Genomic DNA, 25,354 nt, shown 5'->3' on the forward strand with positions numbered 1-25,354 from the left:
TGCTAGGTACTGTTAAGCTCTGGGATAGGTTCAATAAGCAGATGGGTCACAATCACTGATCACCAGGGGACTCGCAGTCTCAGAGACAACCCTTGAAAACTGAGGGAATTCTTTCTGATCCAGCTATATTGGATTTTTAGGGAACATTTGACATATTATATGTTTCAGATGGATTTTATTATTCTTATTCAGAGATCACTCAAACGGGCACAGAGCTATAAAGAGCATCATTCCATTTCTCCAAACATAACAAAGGTTGGATTCCAAAGAAAAATACAACTGAGTGTTCCTGTTTGAGCGATTAAACTGTGGTTCAAATATATATTTACTTTCTCCCTTAGTTTTTGAAAATGATAATGCTGTCACTTGCAGGGGTGTCTAGTGAAGAGAATAGTGCCGGGAAAGGGTCAGGAGTCTCTTGTTTCCATTTCCTTCTCTGCCTCTGATTTGTCTTGTCACCATAAACCAAGTCAATTAACTCCTCGATAGAGCAACAAATGCTGTGAGGATGAATGAATGCCTGAGGTGTGTGACTTTATAAATGGAAAACATCATCATGTCATTTTTTCTGCGGCTGAAAGCTTCATGCACTGGGCCCCAGAAAGGGATCTGACAAAGGCTGGAAGAGCTCGGCTCTTGTCCTCTCTTGAAGACTAGGAAGGCATGAGTCATGTGATTTTCTGGGTACGGGGTGGGTGGAGGCCCCACTCTCCAATTCCTTTTTGTATTTGCTGGGGTGGCCCCGGAGAACACCTCAGACATCAGTTCCGAGAAGCAGCGTGACCTAGCGTGTGGGGCTGCGGGGCAGGGGACGTCGGAGGACATGAGGTTCTCATCCCGGCTCTGCCGCTTATCTGCTCTGACCTTCTGACATCCTGAGCAAGTCATTTACTTCTTGGGGCCTCAGTTTCTTCATCTGTAAAATGGGGATTCTCCCTTCTACTTAGACTCTAAGCCCCACGTGGGACAGGGACTGTGTCCTATCTGATTAACCCTGTACCTAGCCCAGTGCTTAGAACAGTGCTTAGCACACAATAAGCACTTAACAAAATTCCACAGTCATTAATAGCTCAATTCCTGGAGGTGTGCCATCCGCTAAGGAGAGCAGCTGACCATAGTTACACTTCCCCCTCCCTTAACTGCAGCACATAACTACCCTGAAGAGGATATCCCAAAGAATCCCATAGTGTATGTCCTCTAGTTCCATAACTTCCACAATTCCCCTCTACCCACTGGGGGTTGAGGGCACCTCATAGCACATGCAGAGTCTGGGTGAAGATGGGTGGGGAGGAAGGGAGAGATGCTCTTTCCCTGTGTAAGTACTACTTATGGGGACTGCAACTCCCTATTCTAATTCATTCATTCAGTCATATTTATTGAGCCGTACTGTGTGCAGAGCACTACACTAAGTGCTTGGATGGTACAATTCAGCCATAAAGAGAGAGACTCTGCTCACACCGGGCTTATGAACACTTTGCAATGCGTCATGACTGGCAGGAATAAGAGAGTGGCAATAAGAGAGTGGCTCTGTGCACAACATTAGCATTATTATCAACTCCCTGATGCAGGTTCTTAGTACCCAAACCTTCAATCAATCAATCAATCAGTCAATGTTATTTCCTGAGCACTTACTGGGTGCGGAGCATTGAACTAAGCGCTTAGGAAAGTACGATACAACAGAGGTGGTAGACACATTCCCTGCCCACATGAAACTTACAATCTACAAGACCAAAACCTTACTAGACCACTGAAGTGTAAGCTTCCTGAGAGCAGGGATTGTGTTGACCAACCCTATTGTACTCTCCCCAGCGGTTAGTACAGTGCTCCGCACACAGCAAGCCCTCAATAAATAGCATTGCCTCCATCATCATCATGCTGCAGGAAGTCGAGATGATAGTCAAATTAATATTTGTCACCTGCAAACTGGAAAGGGGCATAAGATCAGCCAGCCCATCTCAGACACTTCTAATAATGGAAGAGTCTTTCCTTCCAGGAATTTCCTCGTTTGTGAGTTTTCTCCCAAGTAGACTAAGTGGGATAGGTACAATTGATTTTACGTTAACAACTATGTTAGCAGAAAGAGATTTTACTTTTTCCACTTATTTCACTGTAATTAAAAAACAAACAAACAAAAAAACCCTGCCCATGTTTCTTCTCACTACCCCTTCCCTTAGGGATTAATTTTGCCAAAACTTTTACATTAACATTTAAACCTGTGAATACTGGTAAATGTTATTACAGCTGTAGGCCAGATATGGCTCCAATGTTCATTATAATAATGCCGCACAAATAATACAAGAATGAGTAATGTGTGTCTCAAGGACCGGAACATTACCTGAAAATGACGCTTTGTAAGTCAAATGGATACTCAATGATCCCTGTGGTGGGCACTCGAACTCTGAGGACATCTTGTTGAGTAGGCAGATAGGTAGGATCTGCTACACGGTCCAGGTCATTAAGATAGCTGTAGACAAGAAGGATTGATTGAAAGGTTAGCAGCAACACAACCTAAGGAAAACAGTTAGAAAAAGCCAAAGAGGGACAGAAAGCAATGAAGAATAGGGAAATCTGCTAGACTGTTAGCTTCTTGAGGGCAGGGATTGTATCTATTAACTCTATTGTACTCTCCCAGGGGTTTAGTACAGTTCTCTGCACAGAGTTAAGTGCCCAATAAATGTGACTGATTGACTGATTGATTGAGAGAGAGGCAGGGAGAAAATGCCAGAGGGAGATATAGTCAATTATTCAGGTGGCAATTATACAGGACTTCGGCATCACCTCTGTCTCCCTTCTAGTGCCTCATAGGCCATTTCCCTGCTCAATAGCATCTCTGCCAAAAGGTGGTCAGGAGAAAGAAACGGAAATGAAACTCAAATCACTCCATTTTGCTGCTGGTTAGAAGTCCCGCTAAAAGATTTGGCGGGGGTTGAGGCTGAATCCATTAGCTTTTGGATTATTTATGAATTTCATTTGTTCCTTGTCTGCCACTACCATGGACCACAGCAAATTGGCCGCAGGAAACGCAAGTGATTCTCTGCTTTTTCTCCACACAGAAAACCTGGGAAGGAGTCAGGGAAAGGGTCAGGGTTCCCTCAATTTGATTCCTTGATCGTACCCAGGTTTATAGGGAAACTTGCTCCAAAACAAAGTCCACAAGATATATAACTGAGTCAGGTCCTTCCCATCCCCATTATCAATAACAGCTTTGAATGCATCCCCACTTTGGGCCAGGCACTGAATTGGGTTCCAGTGGGGAATTGCAAAGGAAGACCAGGAGGACATTGTCCTTGTTGTCAAGGGGTTTAAAATCAAATGCTTCAGAAAATAAAATTGGTGCTCAAGAAAACACACCTCAAGCCTCTGGTGTGTCATTGGGAATCCTGAAACTGAAAAGACATTATTGCATTTTAATTCATCTGTTAATTATTTTCACAGAGGGTAGGTATCGCTTTAGGATTTCAAAACTAGCAAATCCATAGTAGTATTAAAATTATTCAATCAACCAATGGTATTTATTTAGTGCTTACTGCATGCACTGTACTAAGCGTTTGGGAGAGTACACTATAACACAGTTGGTAGACACATTCCCTACCCACAAGGAGTTTACAGTCCAGATGGGGGAGACAGACATTAATATAAATAGTAAATTATGAATATGTACATAAGTGCTACAGGGCTGATGGTAGGGAGAATAAAGGGTGGAAATCCAAGGGCAAGGGTGAACCAGAAGGGAGTGGGAGAAGAGGAAATGAGGGCTTAGTCGGTGAAGGGCTCTTGGAGGAGAGGTGCTTTTAATAAGGCTTTAAAGTTGGGGAAGGTGTATGTCTGTCAGCTATGAAGGGGGAGGGAGTTCCAGGCCAGAGGCGGGACGTAGGCAATAGGTCAGTGGTGAAATAGAAGAGATCAAGGTACAGGGAGTAGGTTGGCATTTACAGGAGCAATGTGTGCGGGCTGGGTAAATCAGATTGGTAAAATGAAACAGGAAATTGAACATACTAAAAACAGAGCAGCCAAAAGGTTCAATGATCTGGGACTGGAGAACCTCCAGGTTGGGGGATTTAATGGAAAGCACTCTATCTTTCTAAACTAGAAGTAACTAGAGCAGATGAAATAACCTACACCAAATTCCTTCTCAATGACCAGGCCAGCAATGTGGAGCAAAATGAATCCTTGGAACCAACTAGCAATCAATGTGGCAAAACACACATACACACACACACACACACACACACACACATACACACATTTCCATCCCTAGCAGTGGATGTGATGCACATCACGCTCAGTTCACAGACATGCCCCGCCCGCTCCCCAACCTCAATCAACATAACTCCAACGGCCAAGGCAGCAAGGTGACACCTAAACAAAGCCGGTGCACTTGCCCTGAATCTCAACCATCCAGTGACTGAGAATACTCCTTCCTCCTAATGTTCAGGGAAATCTAAACAAAGATCCCTGACTATGGGTAGCTTAGGATAAGGCTGATCTGTTCTCTTCATGAAAAGCTATGTGATCCCAGCATGCCTTTCCAATGCTTCCAACACCATCTTATTGTCTTCTATAACATCAATGCCACGCCTCAAATATCGAGCTAAAATCATACTGTGGTAAAATAGCTTAGGACATGCGTAGAAATTGTGTACGCATTGAAGTTGTACAAATGAAGTTGAGATTACCCTGATGGAAACTATATTTGAGGGTTTCGGGGTTTTTTGGTACATGGTATAATACAACATGACATAGGATAAAAAGTGACTTTGGTGCTCACGACTTCAACATTAGTAGGGAACAAAAACAGGATACTGGAATCAATGCCCATCATTTTTTTATGGTGTTTGTTAAGCGCTCACTATGTGTCAGGCACTGTTCTATGTGCTGGGGTTGGTACAAGCTCATCAGGTTGGACACAGCTTGTGACCCACGTAGGGCTCACAGTGTTAATCCCCATTTTACAGATGGGATAATTGAGGCCCAGAAAAGTGAAGTGACTCGCCCAAGGTCACAGAGCAGGCAAGTGGTGGAACTAGGATTAGAACCCAGGTCCTTATGACTCGCAGGCCCATGCTGTGTCCACTAGGCCATGCTGCTTCTCTATCTTTATATCGACAACAAAGACGGTGACTGCTGCTGAAGGTAACCTTACAAATGGGTTACCAGGAAGTTGAGATTACCCTGATGGAAACTATATTTGAGGGTTTTGGGTTGTTTTGGTACATGGTATAATACAACATGACATGACTTCTTACATCATGATAACATCTAGCTTGATCCCAAAAATGAAAATCTGGGTTTGTGTGTAGGATTTACAACCTCAGTCTCCTTTGAGTCATTCACTAATGCTTTTCAGATCCTAAACATTCATATTTCTTCTTGTGTGATGCTTCCTGAATGATTGCCTGTGTATAGCAGCTCCTGTATAACTGATTCAAGAACTTAGTTCCTTTCACTGTAGGCAGAATAGATAAATGGAACGATTTGTTGAACTACAAACGCTCTCAAATAGCAAGGCACTTAGGAGTGGGGGAAAGGATTCTTGCTGTGGTGTAGTGAACAGAAATCATGTCTCTCAATTTCATCAAGACTGAACTGATGGTTGAACAAACAGAATGCTCTATGGCACTACACTTCAGTATCCCGCTGCTCATTTGCATAGGAGTCTTTCAGAGAATGAGCATGTTAAGTGAGGCAATCCTTTTTATCACATTGTATCCTAGGGGCCTTGATTATTTTCCCTCCAATTGAGTATAACAAATTGAGCTGCCTGGAAAACATACAGCAGGGTCAGATGAAATCTATGCATGCATCTGCATCGGAGCAGGCACTTATATAGGCCGAGTGGTTAGTTGACTAAAAAGATAGCCTGCAATGCCCATCTGGGTGACGAGGGGCACGATCGAATTTCCAGCAGGCTCTCTGAAAGGTTCCTTTTTGGGTAAAGGGCCAATTTGCAAGAGGCCTTATTTTCCCTCTTCTCATCTGCTCTTCTTGACTTCAGTGGCCTCATGCTGAGGAAGCAAGGGTGAATCCCCTGTACAGTGAAATTCTCAGTGACACACAGACACTCTCTTCCAATTCCTCAGATGGAAGCCAGCTGGGAAACCTGGGGACCAGAAGGGTAAAACCCAGGCCTGAAAGGCAGGTGCTAGTTGGCACTACCAGAATGCAAGAAATCTCTTCTTGGCCATTTCTCCAATTACAGAGCAACTCCATGATCCCTTGGCTGCCCTCTCTGAGCAGGCTTTGATTCCTCATTGTGCTGGTGGAAGAGAAAGGAAGGAGGAAGGGGAGAGAGGGAGGAAGGGGAGAGAGGCAGATCAGGAATGCCTGGTCTATGCTGACTAGAGGATCCCTAGGTAGCAGGACCAGCTCTGTAGATCTCCGGCAGAGCTTCTGCCAGAGGTCATGGGTTCTAATCCTAGCTCTGCCGTTTGTCAGCTGTGTGACCTTGGGCAAGTCACTTAACTTCTCTGTGCCTCAGTTACCTCATCTGTAAAATGGAGATGAAGACTGTGAGCCCTTTGTGGGTCAACCTGATTACCTTGCATCTACCCTAGCACTTAGAACAGTGCTTGGCACATAGTAAGCACTTAACAAATACCAACATTATTATTATTTGCAGCCTACAGTCATTCTTTACCCAAACCTGTAAAGGACAAGGGCTTAAGGAACAGAATGGTGTGACTTTGGGGAAGGCTCCACTGAATTGGAAGGGTCATAAGAAATGGTTTCCTACCCAATAAGTCTTAAGTTCGCTCATCATCATGACAAACATTTATCATGCACCTAGATCTCTACACATTAGGGTAGAAACAACCTTAATCAGCATGCCCTTTCAGTAGGACATGAGAAGACATGTCCTATTCTTATTAATTTCACCCATTTATTACACATATATGGGCACACACACAGAGCTCTAAATATCACTCAAAACTGTTCTCCAGAACTGGTATTTGGTCACAGCTGGTGGTGCCAGAGTAGATCAAGGCCTTGAGTAGAAGCCTTTCATGGGTGGGGGGGAGGGCGGCGGGGGGACCTCCACCTTCAAGGTTATTCGCCCATTCTGTGTTTGTAGGTCTGTTGAGAGAGACAGAGACCACTTCTGCATTGAGAGTATTCTCCTGCCAGTTTCTCCACCACTGGGGTGAAATGCAGTTCACATTTACTAGTGCCAAGAACCCTCTGCTCTACTTGAGAATGGAGCTACAGGGCAGGGGGAGGGCATCTGTCTCATTTATTGAGACATGTCACATTTTGATGAAATATGTTGGGAGTTACAATCTCTTAACCTTATTGTACTTATTCATTCTAGGCATTTAACAAAATGAAAAAAGGTTTTGGTGGAGTAGCAGGGGGAGAGTTTTCCATTCAGTTAAACTGGAAAAAAAAAATCACCCAGGTCCGAACCAATTTATATTACAGAGTAAATTCAAAAAGTTAATTATAGCTGTAATTTGTTTTGTAAAAATGATTTTGAGTGGCTGCTGAGGTAATTCTCAAGGGGTTGCTATGGAGACAGGCACAAGGTGCATTACCAAGGCAATGTGGGTGTCACAAATGGCTGGCAAGTAGCTCTCTCCTAACATCAGGAAGAGAAAGCTAACAAGACACAGTTGGGATCGACACTACTGACCAGGAGGACTGGGCAATGTTAGAAAATGGGTAATTTACCAGTCCCTCTTCCGTGTTACACCTATTGACCTGTTAATATTTGACATTCCAACACCACATAATGCTTAATCACCATTCTGGACAGAGAACAAGTCATGGGGAACACAGTGGTTATGGTGGCACTTTAGAGTCTGCCTTTTAGTCACTCTTTCTCTTCAGTAGAAAGCACAAGACAGTTAAGCTACCCCATCTTTTCCCAAATCTGCAAATACTACACAAAATGGAAGACAAGGGAGCAAATTAGAATGAATAGATAGCCAAAATCAATCACTAGTATTCAAAGAGCACTTACTATGTGCAGAACACTGTACTAAGCACTTGGGAGAGTACAAAACAACAGAGTTGGTAGACACATTCCTTGCCTACAAAGAGCTTACTGTCTAGAGGGGGAACCTCTAAGAGGAGAAGCGAGGGAACATCTAGAGGAGATGTGACCTTAAAGCTTTGAAGGTGGGGAGGATGGTGGTCTGGCATATATGGAGGGGGAGGGAATTCCAGGCTGGAGGGAGGATGTGGGAAAGGGGTTTTCAGTGAGATAGACATGACTGGGGCCCAGTGAACAAGCTGGCGCTAGAGGAGTGTGGTGTAAGGGCTCAGCCTTAGAAGAAGAACAGGGAGATAAGGGAGGAGGGGACAAGCTGATTGAGGGCTTTAAAGTCGATGGTAAGCAGTATCTGTTTGATGTGGAGGTGGATGGGCCACCACAGGAGGTTCTTGAGGAGATGGAAACTGAACTATTTTTTGAAAAATGATCCAGGCAGCAGATTCAAGTAAGAACTGAAGGGGGAGAGACAGGAGGTGGGTAGGTCAGCTAGATGGATGATGCAGTAGTCTAGGCAGGTTATGATGCGTGCTTGGTTCAATGGGGTAACATTTTGGAAGGAGAGGAAAGGGCAGATTTTAACAATTATATGAAGGTAGAAGTGGCAGGATTTGATGACAGATTGAATATGTGAGTTGAATGACAGTGATTAGTCGAGGATAATGCCAAGCTTACAAGCTTGTGAAACAGGGAGATAATGGTATTGTCTTCAGTGATAGGAAAGAAACAGGGAGGACAGGGTTTGGGTGGTAATATGAAGAGTTCTGTTTTGGACATGTGCAGTTTCATATGTCAGTGGAACATCCAAGAAGAGATGACTTGATGGCAGGAGGAATTGTGAGACCAGAGAGAAGGAGAGAGGTCAGGGCCAGAGAGGCAGATTTGGGCATCATCTGTATAGTTGAAGCCATGAATGAGTTCTCCAAGGGAGTGGGTAGAGATGGAGAATAGAAGGGGACCCAGAACTGAACCTTAAGGGACACCACAGTTAGAGTGGGAAAGGCAGAGGGACATGTGAAAGAGACTAAGAAGAGGCAACCAGAGAGATAGGAGGAGCACCAGGAAAGAACAGTGTCAGTGAAGCTAAGGTTAGATGATGTTTCAAGGATATGGGGTTAGTCAATAGTGTTGAGGACAGCTGAGAGGTCAAGGAAGATTAGGATGGAGTAGAGGCCATTGAATTTGATAAAAAGATCATTGGTGATCTCAGAGAGAGCAGTTTCCATGGAGTGAAGGGGGTGGAAGCCAGATTGGAGGGGGTCAAGGAGAGAACTTGAGGAGAGGAGTGAAGACAGCAGATGTAGACAATTCACTCATGGATTTTGGAGAGGAATAGTAGGAGAGGGATAGGGCAATAACCGGAGGGAACCGTGGAGTCAAGGGAGGGCTTTTTTAGGTTGGGGATACAAAGCACTTTTGAAAGCATTGGAGAAGAAGCCATTGGAGAGTGAATGGTGGCCAAGGAGGGAAAAAGGGAGGGGCTGGATTTTGAGAGGTGGCAGGAGATCTCCTCTTGAGATAACTGATGGGAAAGATGAGAGAGTTGAAGAGCGAGCAGGAGGATCATTTTAGACCCAAATCCTGTTTGGGGTCAGAATGATCTAGATTGACTGTACACATTGAACGAATGCCATGTATAATTCTCAGGTCTCCCCTTCACTAGGTTACCAGGCCAGCCTAAGAGAGAGATCTAACCCATTTACCAATTATCTTTCAAACATAATCTCTTGAAGGTCAAGAAACATGGCCTTCTGTTAGCAAGGAGATTCAACATGGAGACAGGATTTCAGATTTCTCCTCTGTTAAAAAAAAATGCATGGTCAACAGGGGATCAGAGGTTGCACGCAGAGAGACAACAATGGAGCTTTGTTGGGGATGGGCTGAAATTTGGGATACTTGGTTTACAATGGCCTCCAAGTAGCTTATTTGAATGAATATTGCAAAGCCCAAAATTTCAGGAACAAAAACCAAATCCTACTTAAGGCCAGAAGCCAAATAAAAACATATTCAAAAGGAAGCACAGAATATTAGAAAAAAATTAAAGAAATAAAAATAAAGCTCAAATTTCAAATATCTCATGAAAATATAAAACTAGGAATATACCCTCATTGGTTCTAGGGAGTACAAAAAAATGAAAGAACTGGGTATGGGCAATAAGAAAACATTTTCAAACATCTGGCTCAGAACTGTTATTGGTAAAAACAAAAGGAATGAGGAAAAAGTGACAACATCAATTCTTCTCTACCTTTCATTATAGTCTTGGACAGAATCTGACACAGTTCAGGTTAAGATCATTATAAGAATGATATTTCAGTGACGATGTGGCACAGAGAATTACTCTGTAGAAACTCTCATATCTTAATTATTGAAAAGAAGGTTGCAGAAACTAGGTCTATTTTATAAAAAAAAATTAGGTGGAGACCTCATTGTTACAGAAACATTCTTATGGGATTAGAAAAGATAGATCGTGCTTTGCGTCTGCATGATTAAAAACAGCAAAAACTAAGAAGGGGAGAGGCATCAAAATAATTTCAGACCAACACGTCTTTACTTAGTTGACATGGATTAAATTATCAGAAGCATCGAAGGAGTGAAAACAGTAAAGGAAATAGAAAAAGCAGCTAGGAAAGCATTCAGTGGGCAAATCTCAGAGGAACAAAACTGAGGAGAAGGGGCATTTGGCCATTTGCCACCTTATTTTTAGTTTCATCTTTCTATCTGCTGTCAGGCCTCTGAGAGTGTTAAGACATCCAACAAAAAATTGGAAACGCTATGCTGGAAATACGCTGTTCAATAAAATTATCTTCTGGATTTCCTTAGTAGCTTTCCTTAGTTGACCCAGCCCAACTTAAGTATATGTTACACATCTTTACCCAGTTTTTATTTTGCAGGGGTTGAAAATCCATGCATGGGTTGAAAATTTTCACTTAACTGAAATTTCACTTATTTCCTGAAAATAAGTGTTGTTAAGCACTGGAATGAAGGTTGCTAAACTCAGATAATTGGGGGAAGTTGCGGACTGCCTTTCCCTGGAGAAGTTTAAGAATAGGATTTAAACCCTTCTGTCCCCTACAGATCTGGTGAAGCAGATGAATGGGCTAGATGACCTCTGAAGTTATCTTGCAGCCTTGAATCTCTTTGATTCAATAATTTACTAGGGCAATTAAAGTATGCAGTGAAATGTGATCAAAAACCTTCAGGAAGCATTTCCCAATGGAAGTGTAATAATTTATTTCTTCCTGTATAAACAAAAACTCCTCACAATTGGTTTCAAGATTCTCCACCAGCTATCTCCCTTTTATCCACTCTCTTCTCCCATGAAGCCTTAGCTCGCACTCTTGGCTCTTAAACTAACTATACCTGGCTTGCTACTCTTTGGTCTCTGAGTTATTGCTCATGTCTTTCTCCCTGCATAGTAATGGCTTCCCCCTCTCAAATGTGCCATCTTCAAAGCCTTCCCAAAAAAGTCAGAGACCTTTCCTGAGTAATTCCTCACCTTCCTGACCATCCCACTCCATCAGCCACCCTAGCACTCTGGGTGTACATATTCAGCTCTGCTAGAATGCGGGCTTTCACTCTACATTTTCTCAAGAATGTCGTGAGAGAATTAGGGAACATTTGTCTGACAGCACAAACTTGTTTAGGTACAGCGCTGTGGCATCGGAAGAAATGTACACTGCATGTGTGTATGGCTACAGTTACGGTGAATACCACAATGGGAGTTTTCCTTCATGCAGACTTTTGTGAGAAGGCAACTTCCATGGTAAAGGAGAACAGGGTGTATCTGCCTGTTTAATTATTTCTTTGCTTACTTTGGTTTTAATCAATTGTGCTTTGAGTTCTGATGTATGTACCCAAGCACCTAGTCCAGCACTCTGTGCACAGTGGGAGTTCAAGAAATGTTGCTGATAATGAGGAGAGGTTAAATCTGGCCATCTTTACCCACAAGGCCTAGACACCTGAAGCCAAAGGGCCATACTAAGATACTAAAATTTGGTATCTTTTTGTGTGTGTGTGTGGTATTGGTTAAGCACTTACGATGTTCCAGGCACTGTTCTAAGCACTGGGATAGATACAAAGTAATCCGGTTGGACACAATCCATGTCCCACATGGGGCTCATAGTCTTAACCCCCATTTTACAGATGAAGTAACTCAGGCACAGAGAAGTTAAGTGACTTGCCCAAGTCCCACAGTAGACAAGTGGTGAAGACAGGATTAGAACCAGGTCCTTCTGACTCCCAGGACCATACTCCATCCACTAGGCCATGCTACTTCTCATGGTACTCATACCGGCCCTATTCCCTTAAAGCCTTCAGGATGATTTTAGGAGAGCTGAGACAGCTCCAGGCAGACCTGCTCTGACTGGCAGCCTTCCTGGGGATGAACACGTTTTGTGATGAACCATTTCCTCCCAGTCCAAAAGGTTCAGGTGGCTAAAGTGGCTTCAGCCCACCTTATTTCTTCTCTCCTTTGCCTCCTTACCTCTTCTCTAGCATGCCGGTGGGATAAGGCATTCTAAGGAAGGGGATAGAAGGAACTGCCCCTTTTCCCACCCACCCTCTAGAACTGTGGGACTGGGCCCAGTGCCTCAGAGAGTCCTCCTACCAGGATCTGCCCAAATTCAGAGCTGAGTCTCCCCCGAATTGGCTGCAGCTCTTCTACGGCCAACCTAGGTCAGATTCTAGGGTCCTCAAAGTTAGCTCAAAGTGGGCAAGGATTAGCAAAAGAGCCCTGGCAGAAAATCACCCTGCTGTGCCAAAATCATGTCCACTCAGTGCCAGGGTGGCACAGCAATTTACTTGTTCTATTTCCTTCCTTAACCCAGCAAGAGCAAAGATGTGCAAAACAGGGTCACTTGGTGTGAAGTGAACACACTAATGAATAGAATTTGGAGAATTTCTACCCACAGGGGAAGGCATCAAAGGCAAATTTCCAGGTTAAATCAAAAGCCCGGCAGTAAGTAGTTTACAATTCTGTTTGCCGATGGTATGGGAGCTCAAGGTCCTGAGCTTTAAGGGAGAAGGAGTCACATCAAAACAGTGTGAATCAAAGAATTAGAGCAACCTCAGGCATCATCTGGTCTATCCATTAGCTCCAAACAGAACAGGTCCTAACGGAAAGAGTCATTTTAGTTCATTTTAAAAGTTTCCAGAGACAAAGTGGGGTAACCTTCAGATCATTCCACCTGGAAACTGGACCGAGTAGAAAGAGCCCAGGCCTGGGAGTCAGAAGACCTGGTTCTAGTCCCAGCTCTGCCACTTATCTGCTGTGTGATCTTGAGGAAATACTTTTGCTTCTCTAGGCCTTAGTTTCCTTATCTTCAAAATGGGAATTCAATACCTGTTTCTCTCCCCCACCTTAGACTGTGAGCCCCATGTTGAGACAGGGACTGCATGTTACCTGATTACCTAATATCTACACTGGGCTTAGTATGGTTATTATTATTATAATTATAATAATTGTTATTATGTGTCTGAGCCTTGTTCCTGGTAGTACACAGGCACATGCCCTTTGGGTTCAAAGACTGTTCAGGACATTGAAATTTTACTCACATATGTGGGCATGGCTGAAAAACAACAATGTGCTACCAAAAGTCCTTTCTACATGTGCATATTCAGATAGTCCTTTGCCTTAAACACAGTCTGGGGCTATTTTGAAAATAATCCACAAGGGTTGATTTCTGAAAGATTCCTATTTGTTCTTTTTGCATAGCAATTAACATTCCCCAATATATGCATTTACTCAATACCTGCCAACTTCAGGTATATGGAAAAGAACAGGAAAAAGATTGGGATAAGACACCTTTTTGTGTTTTTTTTAACAAATAACAAGCTCAGAATAGAAGCAAACAGATTAGCTGATGGGAAAGTTCTCCCCACCAGTGATCACCCAGTTCATTCACTAGAGACATAGCAAAGCCACTTATAAGGAAAAACACAACTGCATATGGAAAAAAACAATAACTTTTCAGAAAAAAATTTTGGATGAGAAGAGACCATCACTTTCTCAGGGGGAGGTAGGAGATAATCTCTCATTTTTCATCCAACTAAAAATGGGTAAGAATACTGTCCAGAAGTCCTCTGGCAGCTATGGCCCCTGCATTTGAAACAGCTGCATCAGTTGTGAGCCATGATGTGCAGTGTTCTCTCAGCAATGTTTCAGGGTTTTGAAACATGTCTGTCAATCACTGTCATCCTGAGGGTTTGACAGAAAAGAGAGCCCTCACTCATTAGGATTTAGCTCTTACTTAAAGGTAAAGATTTGAGCTTGAGAAATTGACATCACTGCAAAAATGAATGCCAAAAAAAACCTGGAGGCTTATGTGAAGGCACTGCCAAGATGTGAATGACAGTGCAGTTACTCATGGCAAATCAATTTAACTATTTCATATGGAAATGTTTCTACCTCCCATATTTTTCCTTTCTGAAACAGCGAGTGGTCAATCAGATTCTTTTCTCAGTAGTGCTTATAAGCCCTGCCCCTGGAATGAGTGCTCTGGGGTGGAGAAGCATGTCTAAATGTAAAAGCTTTCTCATCTATTATAGCCCCAGGGCTACACTGAAAATGGAATAGTAAGTGTAACCCATCTTGAATTCATCCACATCCACTATGGAAGGCAAATGCAGATTTTAAGCCCCCTAGGTACTGTACGAGCTCAAGTCCAAAAACAATCATAGAACAGAACTTTCAGGAGATGTCAGATTGCAGATAGAAATCATAAGAACCTAAGAAGTAACCAGGCCACTGGTCCTGTCACGGACAGCGGCAACAGGATGCTTGGAGGAATAGTGAGCTGGTTGCCCTAGACATCCATAATAAGAATAATTCTTCTTCTGGGATTAGTTAAGTGCTTACTTTGTTCTGAGTACTGTACTAGAGTAGATAAAAGTTAAGTAGATCCAACAGAGACTAAGTCCCACATGGGGCTCACAATCTAGGAGGGAGAACAGGTACTGAATCCCCATTTTCCATAGAGGAAACTGAGGCACAGAGAAGTGAAGTGATTTGTTCAACGTCAAGCAGCAGACAAGTGGCAGAACCAGGATTAGAACCCAGGTCCTCTACCTCCCAGGGCCAGGTCTTTTCCCATATACCAGGCTGCTTCTTGCTCATCCCCTGTCCCAGAAGAAAAGGCCCCTATGACACTGTTGTCCCTAGAGAAGCAGCGTGGCGCAGTGGAAAGAGCACGGGCTTTGGAGTCAGGGCTCATGAGTTCGAATCCCAGTTCTGCCACTTGTCAGCTGTGTGACTGTGGGCGAGTCACTTAACTTCTCTGTGCCTCAGTTCCCTCATCTGTAAAATGGGGATTAAGACTGTGAGCCCCACGTGGGACAACCTGATTCCCCTGTGTCTACCCCAGCGCTTAGAACAGTGCTCTGCACATAGTAAGCGCTTAACAAATACCAACATTATTATTATTATTATTAGTCTTAGAACTCTAAAACTGGAAAGTATCTCAAGAGATGCTTCCCTCCTACCCCACACCATCCGGAACAAGTGACCTTCTATTCTTGGTTAAACACCCTCCAGGCCCGGAAGCTCCACAACCACCTTCGGCATCCAATTCCGGTTTAGCTCATTCCCTTTTGTTCAACTGAAATCTCTCCTACTTTAATTTCAGCCCATTTTTCCTTGTTTAGTCCTCTCTGGAAAAGGATAATAACTTGTCATTATCCTTCCTCATTAAAACCCTTCATAGGCTTGACTACAGTTATTAAGTCACCTCTTGGCCTTCTTTTCTCCAGACATATCAATTCCAACACCTTTAACCTTTCCCCACAGGACTATTTCCCATCCCTCTAATCATTTTTTTGGCTCTTCACTGGATGCTCTCCAGTTTCTCCCCACCCTTTGTTACATGCAGTGACCAAAATGAAGCCCAGTTCTCTAAAAAGACTCTGACAAGTCCAGTGTCTCTAGCACAAGAATTACTTCCAGTCTCACACACATCATATTCCTCTTAATATAAAAGCTTTTTGAATAATACCACTTCATTGCTGATTTACATTCAGTTGGTGGTCGACAATGGTCCCTAGATGTTTTTCTACTAACATCCAGCCAGTTTTTCCCCTATCCCATATGCCATATTTGGTTTTCGTTCCTAAGTGAACGACCTTACCCTAGTCCCTACTGAATGTTTGTGTGGGACCATTTTTCCCATTTTGTCTAGAACAGTTTTGATTTTATTGTTCTCTTCCAAAATGTTAGCAAACCTACCCAACTTACTACTATTTGTACAGTTTTGATTCCTTCACTCATATGTGCTGATTTAGCCAGGATGGTACTGATTTTTGTAGACCTTCCCACATAATTTTATACAAATATCCTGAAAATGGGCTTTTTATGGTATTTGTTAAGCACTATATTAAGTGCTGGGGTAGATACAAGCTAATCAGGTTGGACACAGTCCATGTGTCAAATGGGGCTCACAGTCTCAATCTCCATTTTACAGATGAGGGAACTGAGGCCCAGAGAAGTTAAGTGACTTGCCCAGGGTCACACAGCAAACTAATAATAATGTTGGTATTTGTTAAGCATTTACTATGCACAGAGCACTGTTCTAAGTGCTGGGGTAGATACAGGGTAATCAGGTTGTCTCACGTGAGGTTCACAGTTAATGCCCATTTTACAGATGAGGTAACTGATGCACAGAGAAGTTAAGTGACTTACTCACAGTCACACAGCTGACAAGTGGCAGAGCTGGGATTCAAACGCATAGGACAGTACAATATAATAAACGGTCACATTCCCTGCCCACAACGAGCTTACAGTCTAGGCGGGGAGGCAGACATCAATACAAATAAATAAAATTACAGATATGTACATAAGTGCTATGGGGCTGGGAGGAGGGAAGAGCAAGTCAGAGTGAGGCAGAAGGGAGTGGGAGATGAGGAAAAGTGGGGCTTAGTCTGGGAAGGCCTCTTGAAGGAAATGTGCCTTCAATAAGGCTTTGAAGGTGGGGAGAGTAATTGTCCGAGGGATTTGAGGAGGGAGGGTGCTCCAGGCCAGAGGCAGGATGTGGGCTACGGGTTGGTGGTGAGACAGACAGGCGAGATGGAGGCACAGCGAGAAAGTTAGCACTAAAGGAGAGAAGTGTGTGGGCTGGGTTGCTGAAGGAGAGAAACGAGGTGAGGTAGGAGGGGGCAAGGTGGTGGGAGTGCTTTAAAGCCAGTGGTAAGGAGTTTTGGTTGATGAGGAAGTGGATGGGCAACCACTGAAGTTTTCTGAAGAGTGGGGTGACATGTCCTGAGCATTTCTGTAGAAAAAATGAAAGATGTCCAAGCAGAAAGAGTTGCAAAGAGGTGTTTGTCTTGTCCCATTTTAAAGTAAGCATAATGGAACTCGTGCTGAGGATGCCACAGCAGCCCCTGGACAAACATTAGAATTCCTCTGCCACTTGGCTGCTTTGTGACCTTGGACAAGTCACTTAACTTCTCTGTGCCTCAGTTTTCTCATCTGCAAAATGGGGATTAAATACCTGTTCTCCCTCCCACTTAGACTGTGAGTCCCATGTAGGACAGGGACTGTGTCCAACTTGATTAACTTGTATCTACTCCAGGATTTAGAACAGCGTTTGATCCACAGTAAGCACTTAACGAATGATGCAATTAATCATTTAATCCAAGCTACCCCTCTTCTCAAAGGTCGGTGTCTTGAAGAATACAAGGGATGGGCCGGGGTCGAGGGGGAGGCCTGACATCACAGAGTGACAGTGGGGCTTTGGCATGAAGCTTGGTCATAATTCAGGTCCAGGACCTGGGTCTGAATTTTGAGAAAAGGCCCTGGGACCTAGCCCTAGAGTGTTTGGGTTTAACGGTGATTCAGGCAATGGGTCGAGGGCTGCCAATATCGTGCTCATGTCCCGAATCACTTTGTATCTTCCAGCTCACACACAAATATTGTATTTCCTTAGAAAAAGGTGAGATTTTCAAAACTGATGCACCGGGATTTTTCTAAATACTAGGACTCGGGCCAATGTGGCCGAAATTAACATCCTCTGGGTAATGTCACAGTATTTCTGTTTGTCTAGTCAGTGAGCTCATTAGGACTGATTCCTCAGTATATTAAAACAGCTGGTGAACCCAAGCATAATTTAAACAAATAATGCCTGATTTTCTCTGAGCTCTCTTTAACGAAAGAGGGTCAAGATCTCTGGCCCTCAGCGATATTGAGAAAGCGAACTAGAATTGAGGAAACTCAATGAACACCCCTCCTGCACCCTTGAGCACTTATGTCCATATCCTTATACTTAATTGCCTCCCCTCTCTGTAATTTATTTTCACGTCTGTCTCCACTGTTAGACTGCAAGTGCCTCGAGGGCAAGGATCATGTCTACTTCCTGCACTGCACTCTCTCAAGTGCTTGGTATAGTGCATCAATAAATATTATTATTAACTGATTGAATTAACCAGGGGCTAACCAACTGGACTGTGAATGGTCCAGGTACCAAAAGCAACCATCGTGATGCTGGGTACTCAACAAATAGCTGTGTCTAACTGGCCAGCTTTTTATTTGAAGAATCACTTTAACTTCTCTGTGCTTCAATTACCCCCATCTGTAAAATGGGGCCTGTGGGCCCCACGTGGACGCGGACTCTGTCCAACCTGATTAGCTTGTATCTATCTCAGTGCTTAGGACAGTGCTTGGCACATAGTAAGCGCTTAACAAATACCATAAAACAAAGAGTTTGAAGGAAACTCCAGACTGTGCCCAAATAGACTACACTGTTAGCTCCTTGTGGGCAGGGATCAGGTCGACCAACTCGTACTGTACTCTCCCGAGTGCTTAGAACAGTGCTCTGCACATAGTAACTGCTCAATAAATGATTGATACAGTATCAATAGTGCTCTGCACAGAGTAAGCACTCAATAAACACGATCGATTAATTTACTGAAATAGCAATGTTAAATACCAACTTCATATTGAGAAAAATTGTCTTGCTGACAGGACCAACAAGAGCCATATACCAATCATCTCTCCTCTGGGCCTGGCACAGGGACTCTGATGGCAGCTCAGTCACCCAATATTGGTGTTTCTCCCCCAGGCTTTGCCCCCACACCCATAGCCACCTTAGGAAACCACCAAACTATCCCTATAACACAGACCCGGGAATCGGAGATAGGGTTAAGGGATTGACAAGCAGGGTAGAGAACCATAAACTTGATGAAATCTTTTCAAGCTGCTCTTGGTTTTGCCCCACTGTCTATTGAGATGATGTTTCAGTGATTCACTTTTGTTTAAGACCATTTGAGGAACAGGTCCTTATGCTTAACATGGAGCTCAGAGAAACGAGTCTGAATCCAATGAGATCTATTTCAGGGAATTACATTCTGAATAATATTAATTCCAGAATGCAAATGAAAACATTTGAATTTTTTGTTTAAAATTTAAAATAACAACAACATTTTAAAAATCCCAAATTAAGTAAAATTGGCAAGATAAAATAGTCAGGACATTGAGTTGCACGAAATTAATTGGAAAAAACACAGCAGCAACTGCAAATGCAGAGAAACTACTTTTCATAAAAAAAAAATTTGTTTGGCATTTGGAATTAGTGATCTGTAATAAACACATCTTGGTTAACAATATCCCTGGGAATTACAGCATCTGTTGTGAATGCATTTGAGAAACACACAGAATTCTGCTAAGAGTTCATCCAAGAAGCCACAGACCCCAGTAGCTCTTCCACCTTCCAGCTCACTCATTTTGGAAAACACTTTCAAAAATAAAGGTTTGCAAAACTTTATTCAAAATCACTTGAAGGAATGAAAATTACCCTAAAATCAATTAAAAAGTCTTCGTCCTCGTACCTAGTAACGAGACCAGCTCCAGCTAAGTTGGCGATTAATTGTGTGACTTTTTTTTCATTTCTTTGAGCCTCAATTTCCTCATCTGCAAACTGGAAATCTTTACTACTTGGCCCACCCTATCCCTCAGAGAGGTGGTGCAGATCGAATGAGATACTCTCTAGACAGACTGTAAGCTCGTTGTGGGCAGGAAATGAATCTGTTTAATGTTATATTGTACTCTACCAAGCGCTTAGTACAGTGCTCTGCACAAAGTAAGTGCTCAATAAATACATGTGAATAAATGAATTCCACAATTGTGGAAGTACCGAGTTCTAGGAAGAGAGGTGCTTTCAAACTCCAAGGTCTTCCTGGTTTGAGGCTCTCTGGAGTTGTAGAAGGGAAAGCCATCTCCCTCTGTACCCCCTGCCTTCTTCCTCCACTTAGGCAAGCTTTCTCTTCAACAAGGAGTTTACTAGACACACCCTGAAGAAGCACTCCATGCCAAGTCAATCAGTGTCACCAGTGAAACATAGCCAAAGGAGTACAATTCTAGGCCTAATTGCAAAATGTGGTATCTCAGCTGAGTGGTTGCTACACTGCATATCAGTCATCTGCTCCCTCTCAGCCCCAACAAAAAGTCCCAGCCTCAGGACTCCAGAAAATTAGCCTTAAAAATGCAATTATCAACTGAAAGAAAGTGCACATGGTGAATGAGCCTGATGGCAGATTTGAACCTTGATAGGTTTGTCTGCTTGCTCAGGTCATTCTGGGATCCTGGCACATTACTATTTTCTTTATTGCCAGAAGGGACCGCCAGGGCCGGCTAGAAGCCCAAGAAGGTTCAGGTAATGATTATTCTTTGGAGAACCTTGGGTTCAGTCAACCGTTTAAGATAGATTTTCTTCTGTAAACATAGATTTGTTTGAAACTTTGGGATTCATACTCATCGTGCTTGGCAAAGAGGAATTAAAATAGCATTCATTTGGTGCTCCTGAAAATTATTTCCTATTCCACTATGCAACTGAAGCTGAACAATTTTATTCCCAGAAATAGTTGGACCAAAGGAGACTCATGAGTCTTACTTGGTTCAGAACCTAACATTGAGGGATGTGAAAGCTAAATAAACTCTCTTGTATTGTACTCTCCCGAGCTCTTAATACAGTGCCCTGCACACATTAAGTGCTCAATAAATAGCATTGATTGAGCTCATTGCCAATTCACCAACATCACTATACCCCATTTTAGCCCCATTCTTGCCAAATTTTGATAATTTCATAGGGGATTAGGGATGAGATCAAGCCATCAAATTCATTCCTACCTGGGATAATCTGGGACAAATTTTTCTTGAAAGTGAATCTTTCCCGATGCAAAGTGCTGATTTTATTTCCCTTTGGAATTTGTTTCTCTTTTATAAATTCTCACCTGTTTGTTATGAGAAGAAAAACTGGGCTCCAGAATGCCTGAAGTATTAGGCTCAAGTGGGCCTTTTTTTTTTTTTTAACACAAAGAAAAACCTGTTTATCAAGCTGTTGTACCATCATACAGCCCTTCTAGAATGCAGTTCAGGCTCAGTCTCTGAAAGCTGATCTTCAAGGAACTATAATCAAACCAGTTATTGATTCCTTTGTCAAATGGGTAGATGTTTGATAACACGTGAACATAATTTAACATTAGGAAAATTCTTCTCCCCTCCCCCGGCATGGGCAAGAATGGATTTTCAATGCAGGGAGAGATTTGCTGGCCCAACACATAGAAGGAGAGTGACCTTGAATGTGGACATCCTGCCAGGCCCCTGGGAACCTCGAAACGGGTATAACTTGGAGCAGGATCTGTGTCCCTCCCTGTGAGTTTCTGGGGTTGGGTTGCTGAGGTTCCTGAAGCATTGTCTTCTGGGTGCTGAAAGAGTCTGCCACAGAGGGGCCGCTCCCAGGAGCCTCATGATGACAGCCAGGAGCAGCCAGCATAATCTGCCATGCCCAAACTCTGCTTCTGTGGACAGGGATTATGTCTTTACCAACTCTACTGTAGTGTGCCCTCCCAAGTGCTTAGTATGGTTCTCTGTATGCAGTAAGCACTCAATAAATTCCACTGGTTAAGAAGAAGGGAAGAATCCAACAAGATGCTAGGAAATGTGGACATGGTTTTCCTGCCATAGCAGAGAAAAAATGGCAGTCACGGGCTTGGGAGTCAGAGATTGTGGGTTCTAATCCTGGCTCCACCACTTGTCAGCTGTGTGACTTTGGGCAAGTCACTTCACTTCCCTGTGCCTCAGTGACCTCCTCTGTAAAATGGGGATTAAGACTGTGAGCCCCAAGTGGGACAACCTGATTACACCTTGTATCTACCCCAGCGCTTAGAACAGTGCTTGGTACATAGTAAGAGCTTAATAAATACCATCACCATTATTATTACTATTATTACTCTATCAAGGTTATTACAAATAGAAATGGGAAATTTCTCTTATTTATGATACCAATATCTTACAACAATACAACACAGCATTGAAAGTTCTGTTCTCCTGTCTAATCTTCTCAGTAGTGTCCTTGGATTCAAGGGTAGGTATGCAGTTAGAGGTCTGAACCAAGAAAAGAAGAAAAGGTAATTCAAATAAAAAAGAAAGAGATGAATAGAGATTGAGAGAGCCCAAGTGACTGGCTTTATACTTACGGTTAGAGGTCTGAACCAAGAAAAGAAGAAAAGGTAATTCAAATAAAAAAGAAAAAGATGAATAGAGATTTAGAGAGCCCAAGTGACTGGCTATATACTTACTACTTGGTTGAGTCTGAAAGCTGATATTCTCGTCGTCTGTCATAACACTCTTGGATTCCAGGATCATTCCATAAACTCTTTATTGCTTCCACATAGGTGTTCTCGAAAGCAGACACCTTCTCTACATCAACTTCCCGAACTAACTGAGCCTGGGCCTGTTTCCAAAAAAAGATAAAATAAATTTTAAAAATCACTTTTAACCATTTTTCCACAGCTAAACATACACCACTTATTTTAATTGGTGTGTAAAAAACACATTTAATTTGTTGATTTCCCATGTGAGTTGTCAGGCTATTACTTGCTTTATATAAAGGAGAATGTTTTTTAATGGTAGTCAACTAGTTCACAAGAACTAAAAAATTCTTAGGTCTATGGTTTATAAAGCTAGTCTAATTCTACCTTCCCTAATCTAGAATGCAATCCCCGAGGCTCAGACTTCATTAAAACAAATTGGAAGGAAAAAAATGTCAAGAGCCTTAACAGAATGATTATTAAGGAAGGCATGATCCACAAAAGGTTGTTTTCTTTAGGAAACTATCACAAACTGGAACAGTTAATATTGTTGAATTGAAAAAAAAAAGTGCAATTTTGTTTCCAAGCCTGGAGTTTATTCTGAGCAGAGACACAATGTACCTGTCCTGAGGTTTGTTTTTTTTTCCAATACTCCTGCTCGCCTGGCAGTTTTGGACAAGCTTGCCTAGGCCTAATAAGAGTCATCTCTGTCTTCACCAGAAAGTTAAACTTAGCTACCATATGAAAAAGACTTTAATGCTGTCAACATGAACCAACTGCATGACTTTGTATAGTAGTACTGAAAACTTTACTTATTGTCCTCCAGCTTCTGTAGCAGTGGCTCTATCTAAAACATTTCCCCCCACTGACTCTCAAGAGGAGGTCTTCCACTTGCCCTTAAAAATCTAACTCCTCTCCTTGTGCTGTGGATCCCATCCTCTCTCAACTCCTGAAAACACTTGCTCCTACTTCACTGTCTCACTGCCACCTTCAACCACCCCCTCTTCACCAGCTCCTTCTCCACCACTCTCAAACATACTTGCTTGTTTCCCAAACCGCTCTCCCCTTCCAGTCTCCTTTAGTTGGCTTTATATACCTGCTACCTTCATTCAATCAGTGGTATTTACTGAGTGCTTACTGTGTCCTGAGCACTGATCTAAACACTTGGAAGAGTACAGCAGTGTACGTACTCTGCCCATCTTCAAAGCCCTACTAAATTCATATCTCTTCCAAGAATCCTTCATTGACTAACCTCTTTTCTCTACCTTATTCACCCTCCATTCTCCATCACCGATGCCCCACAGCACTTTCATACACACTGTTATACTTTGCTGCTGCTTCCCCTAGCTGAAAGTTGTTTTAATGTCTGTCTCCACACTGGCCCGTAAGCTCCTTGAAGGGCAAAGATCATGTCTACCGACTCTACTGTACTGTACTCTCTCCAGCGCTTAGAATGGTGCTCTGTACTCGGTCAGACTGCAAGAAATACCACTGATTGATTGAGTAGGCACAATCTCTGCCCTCAAGGAGCTGCAGTGCAATCAGATTTTCATTTCCTTCACTCTACTGAGACCATACTCCCCAAAGTCTCCAATGACTTCCTCCTAGCCAACTTTCACAGGGCTCTATTCTCTCCTAATCTTCTTGGATCACTCAGCTTCCTTCAATACTGTTCACTCTTCCCTTCTAGAAATGACATCAGATCTTGGCTTCACTGATCCAGTCCTCATCTTCCTTGGAGTGCTCTTCCTACCTTTCTGACCATTCCTCTGTCCCTTTGCCAACTCTTATTCCACCTCTCAACACTTAAATTGGGTGGCCCAAATGTCTCTGTTTTGGGTTCCTTGTCCTCTTGCTATTCATTCAGTCTTTCAGAAAACTAATCCGCTCACTTGGCTTTACCTACCCTATATTTCTGAATAACTCCTAAATTTCTCACCAGCCCAGACCTGTCACTTGCCTTCCAGTCTCACATTTCCTTTTGCCTCTAGTCCATCTCCACATGGAGGTCCCAACAGCACCTGAAATTCACCTTGCCTAAATCTGAAATCATCTTCCTTTCTGAACCCACTCCTTGTCCTCCTAACTTTCCCATCACCAATGACAGCACCACCATCTTCCCTGTCCCATAAGCTTGCCACCTTGGTGCCATCTTTGACACCTTTCTTTTACCTCTTACAATCAGTCTGTCATTAGGATAGTGCTCTGCACACAATAGGCACTCAATAAAGACTACTGAATGAGTGAGTGAACATGGGTAAAATATGACAAGCATTAAACAGTCAATTCACAGTCCTATGACCAGAATTCTGGTTTTCAATATGATTAAAAGTTATTATGAATCTAATCAGCTTCCTTGCTGACCTCCCTGCTGCCTGCCTTTCCCCACTCCAGTACGTATTTCACTCTGCTGTCCAGATCATTTTTCTAAAAAAAATATTCAGCCCATTCCTCCCCATTCCTCAAAAACCTACAGTGGTTACCCATCTACCTCCCCATCAAACAGAAACTACTAAGGCACTCAATCAGCTCTCCCCTTCCAACTTGCTCTGCTGATCTCCTACTACAACTCTGCCCACTCACTTTGCTCCTCTAACACTAATCTATTCTCTGGGCCTAGATTCCATCTATCTCGCCACCGACCCCTTGCTCGTGTCACCCTTCTGCCCTGGAACTCCCTCACTCTTCCTCTATGACAGACCATCACTCTCCCTTCCTTCAAAGCCCTCCTACAATCGCATCTCCTTCAAAATGCCTTCCCTGACTAAGCCTTCATTTCCCTTTCTCACTCTC

General features: G+C 43.0%; 1 protein-coding gene across 4 annotated transcripts in view; it reads right to left on the bottom strand.

Annotated features, from left to right (window-relative positions):
* Window positions 1-25,354, bottom strand: part of LOC100080691 (guanine nucleotide-binding protein G(q) subunit alpha) — a 318,304-nt gene that overhangs the window by 75,530 nt on the left and 217,420 nt on the right. For all 4 annotated transcript variants that reach the window (XR_003756001.1, XM_029055447.1, XM_029055446.1 and 1 more), the window contains exons 4-5: window positions 22,550-22,704; window positions 2,336-2,464 (exon numbers count right to left, since the gene is read on the bottom strand). Coding sequence is in view for 3 of the 4 variants with exons in the window: in XM_029055447.1 (XP_028911280.1) it covers window positions 2,336-2,464; window positions 22,550-22,704 (284 nt within the window). In the remaining variant the exon portion in view is untranslated. The remainder of the gene's footprint in view (window positions 1-2,335; window positions 2,465-22,549; window positions 22,705-25,354) is intronic.

This window comes from Ornithorhynchus anatinus, chromosome X5 (assembly GCF_004115215.2).
Source record: "Ornithorhynchus anatinus isolate Pmale09 chromosome X5, mOrnAna1.pri.v4, whole genome shotgun sequence".
Classification (NCBI taxonomy): Eukaryota; Metazoa; Chordata; class Mammalia; order Monotremata; family Ornithorhynchidae; genus Ornithorhynchus; species Ornithorhynchus anatinus.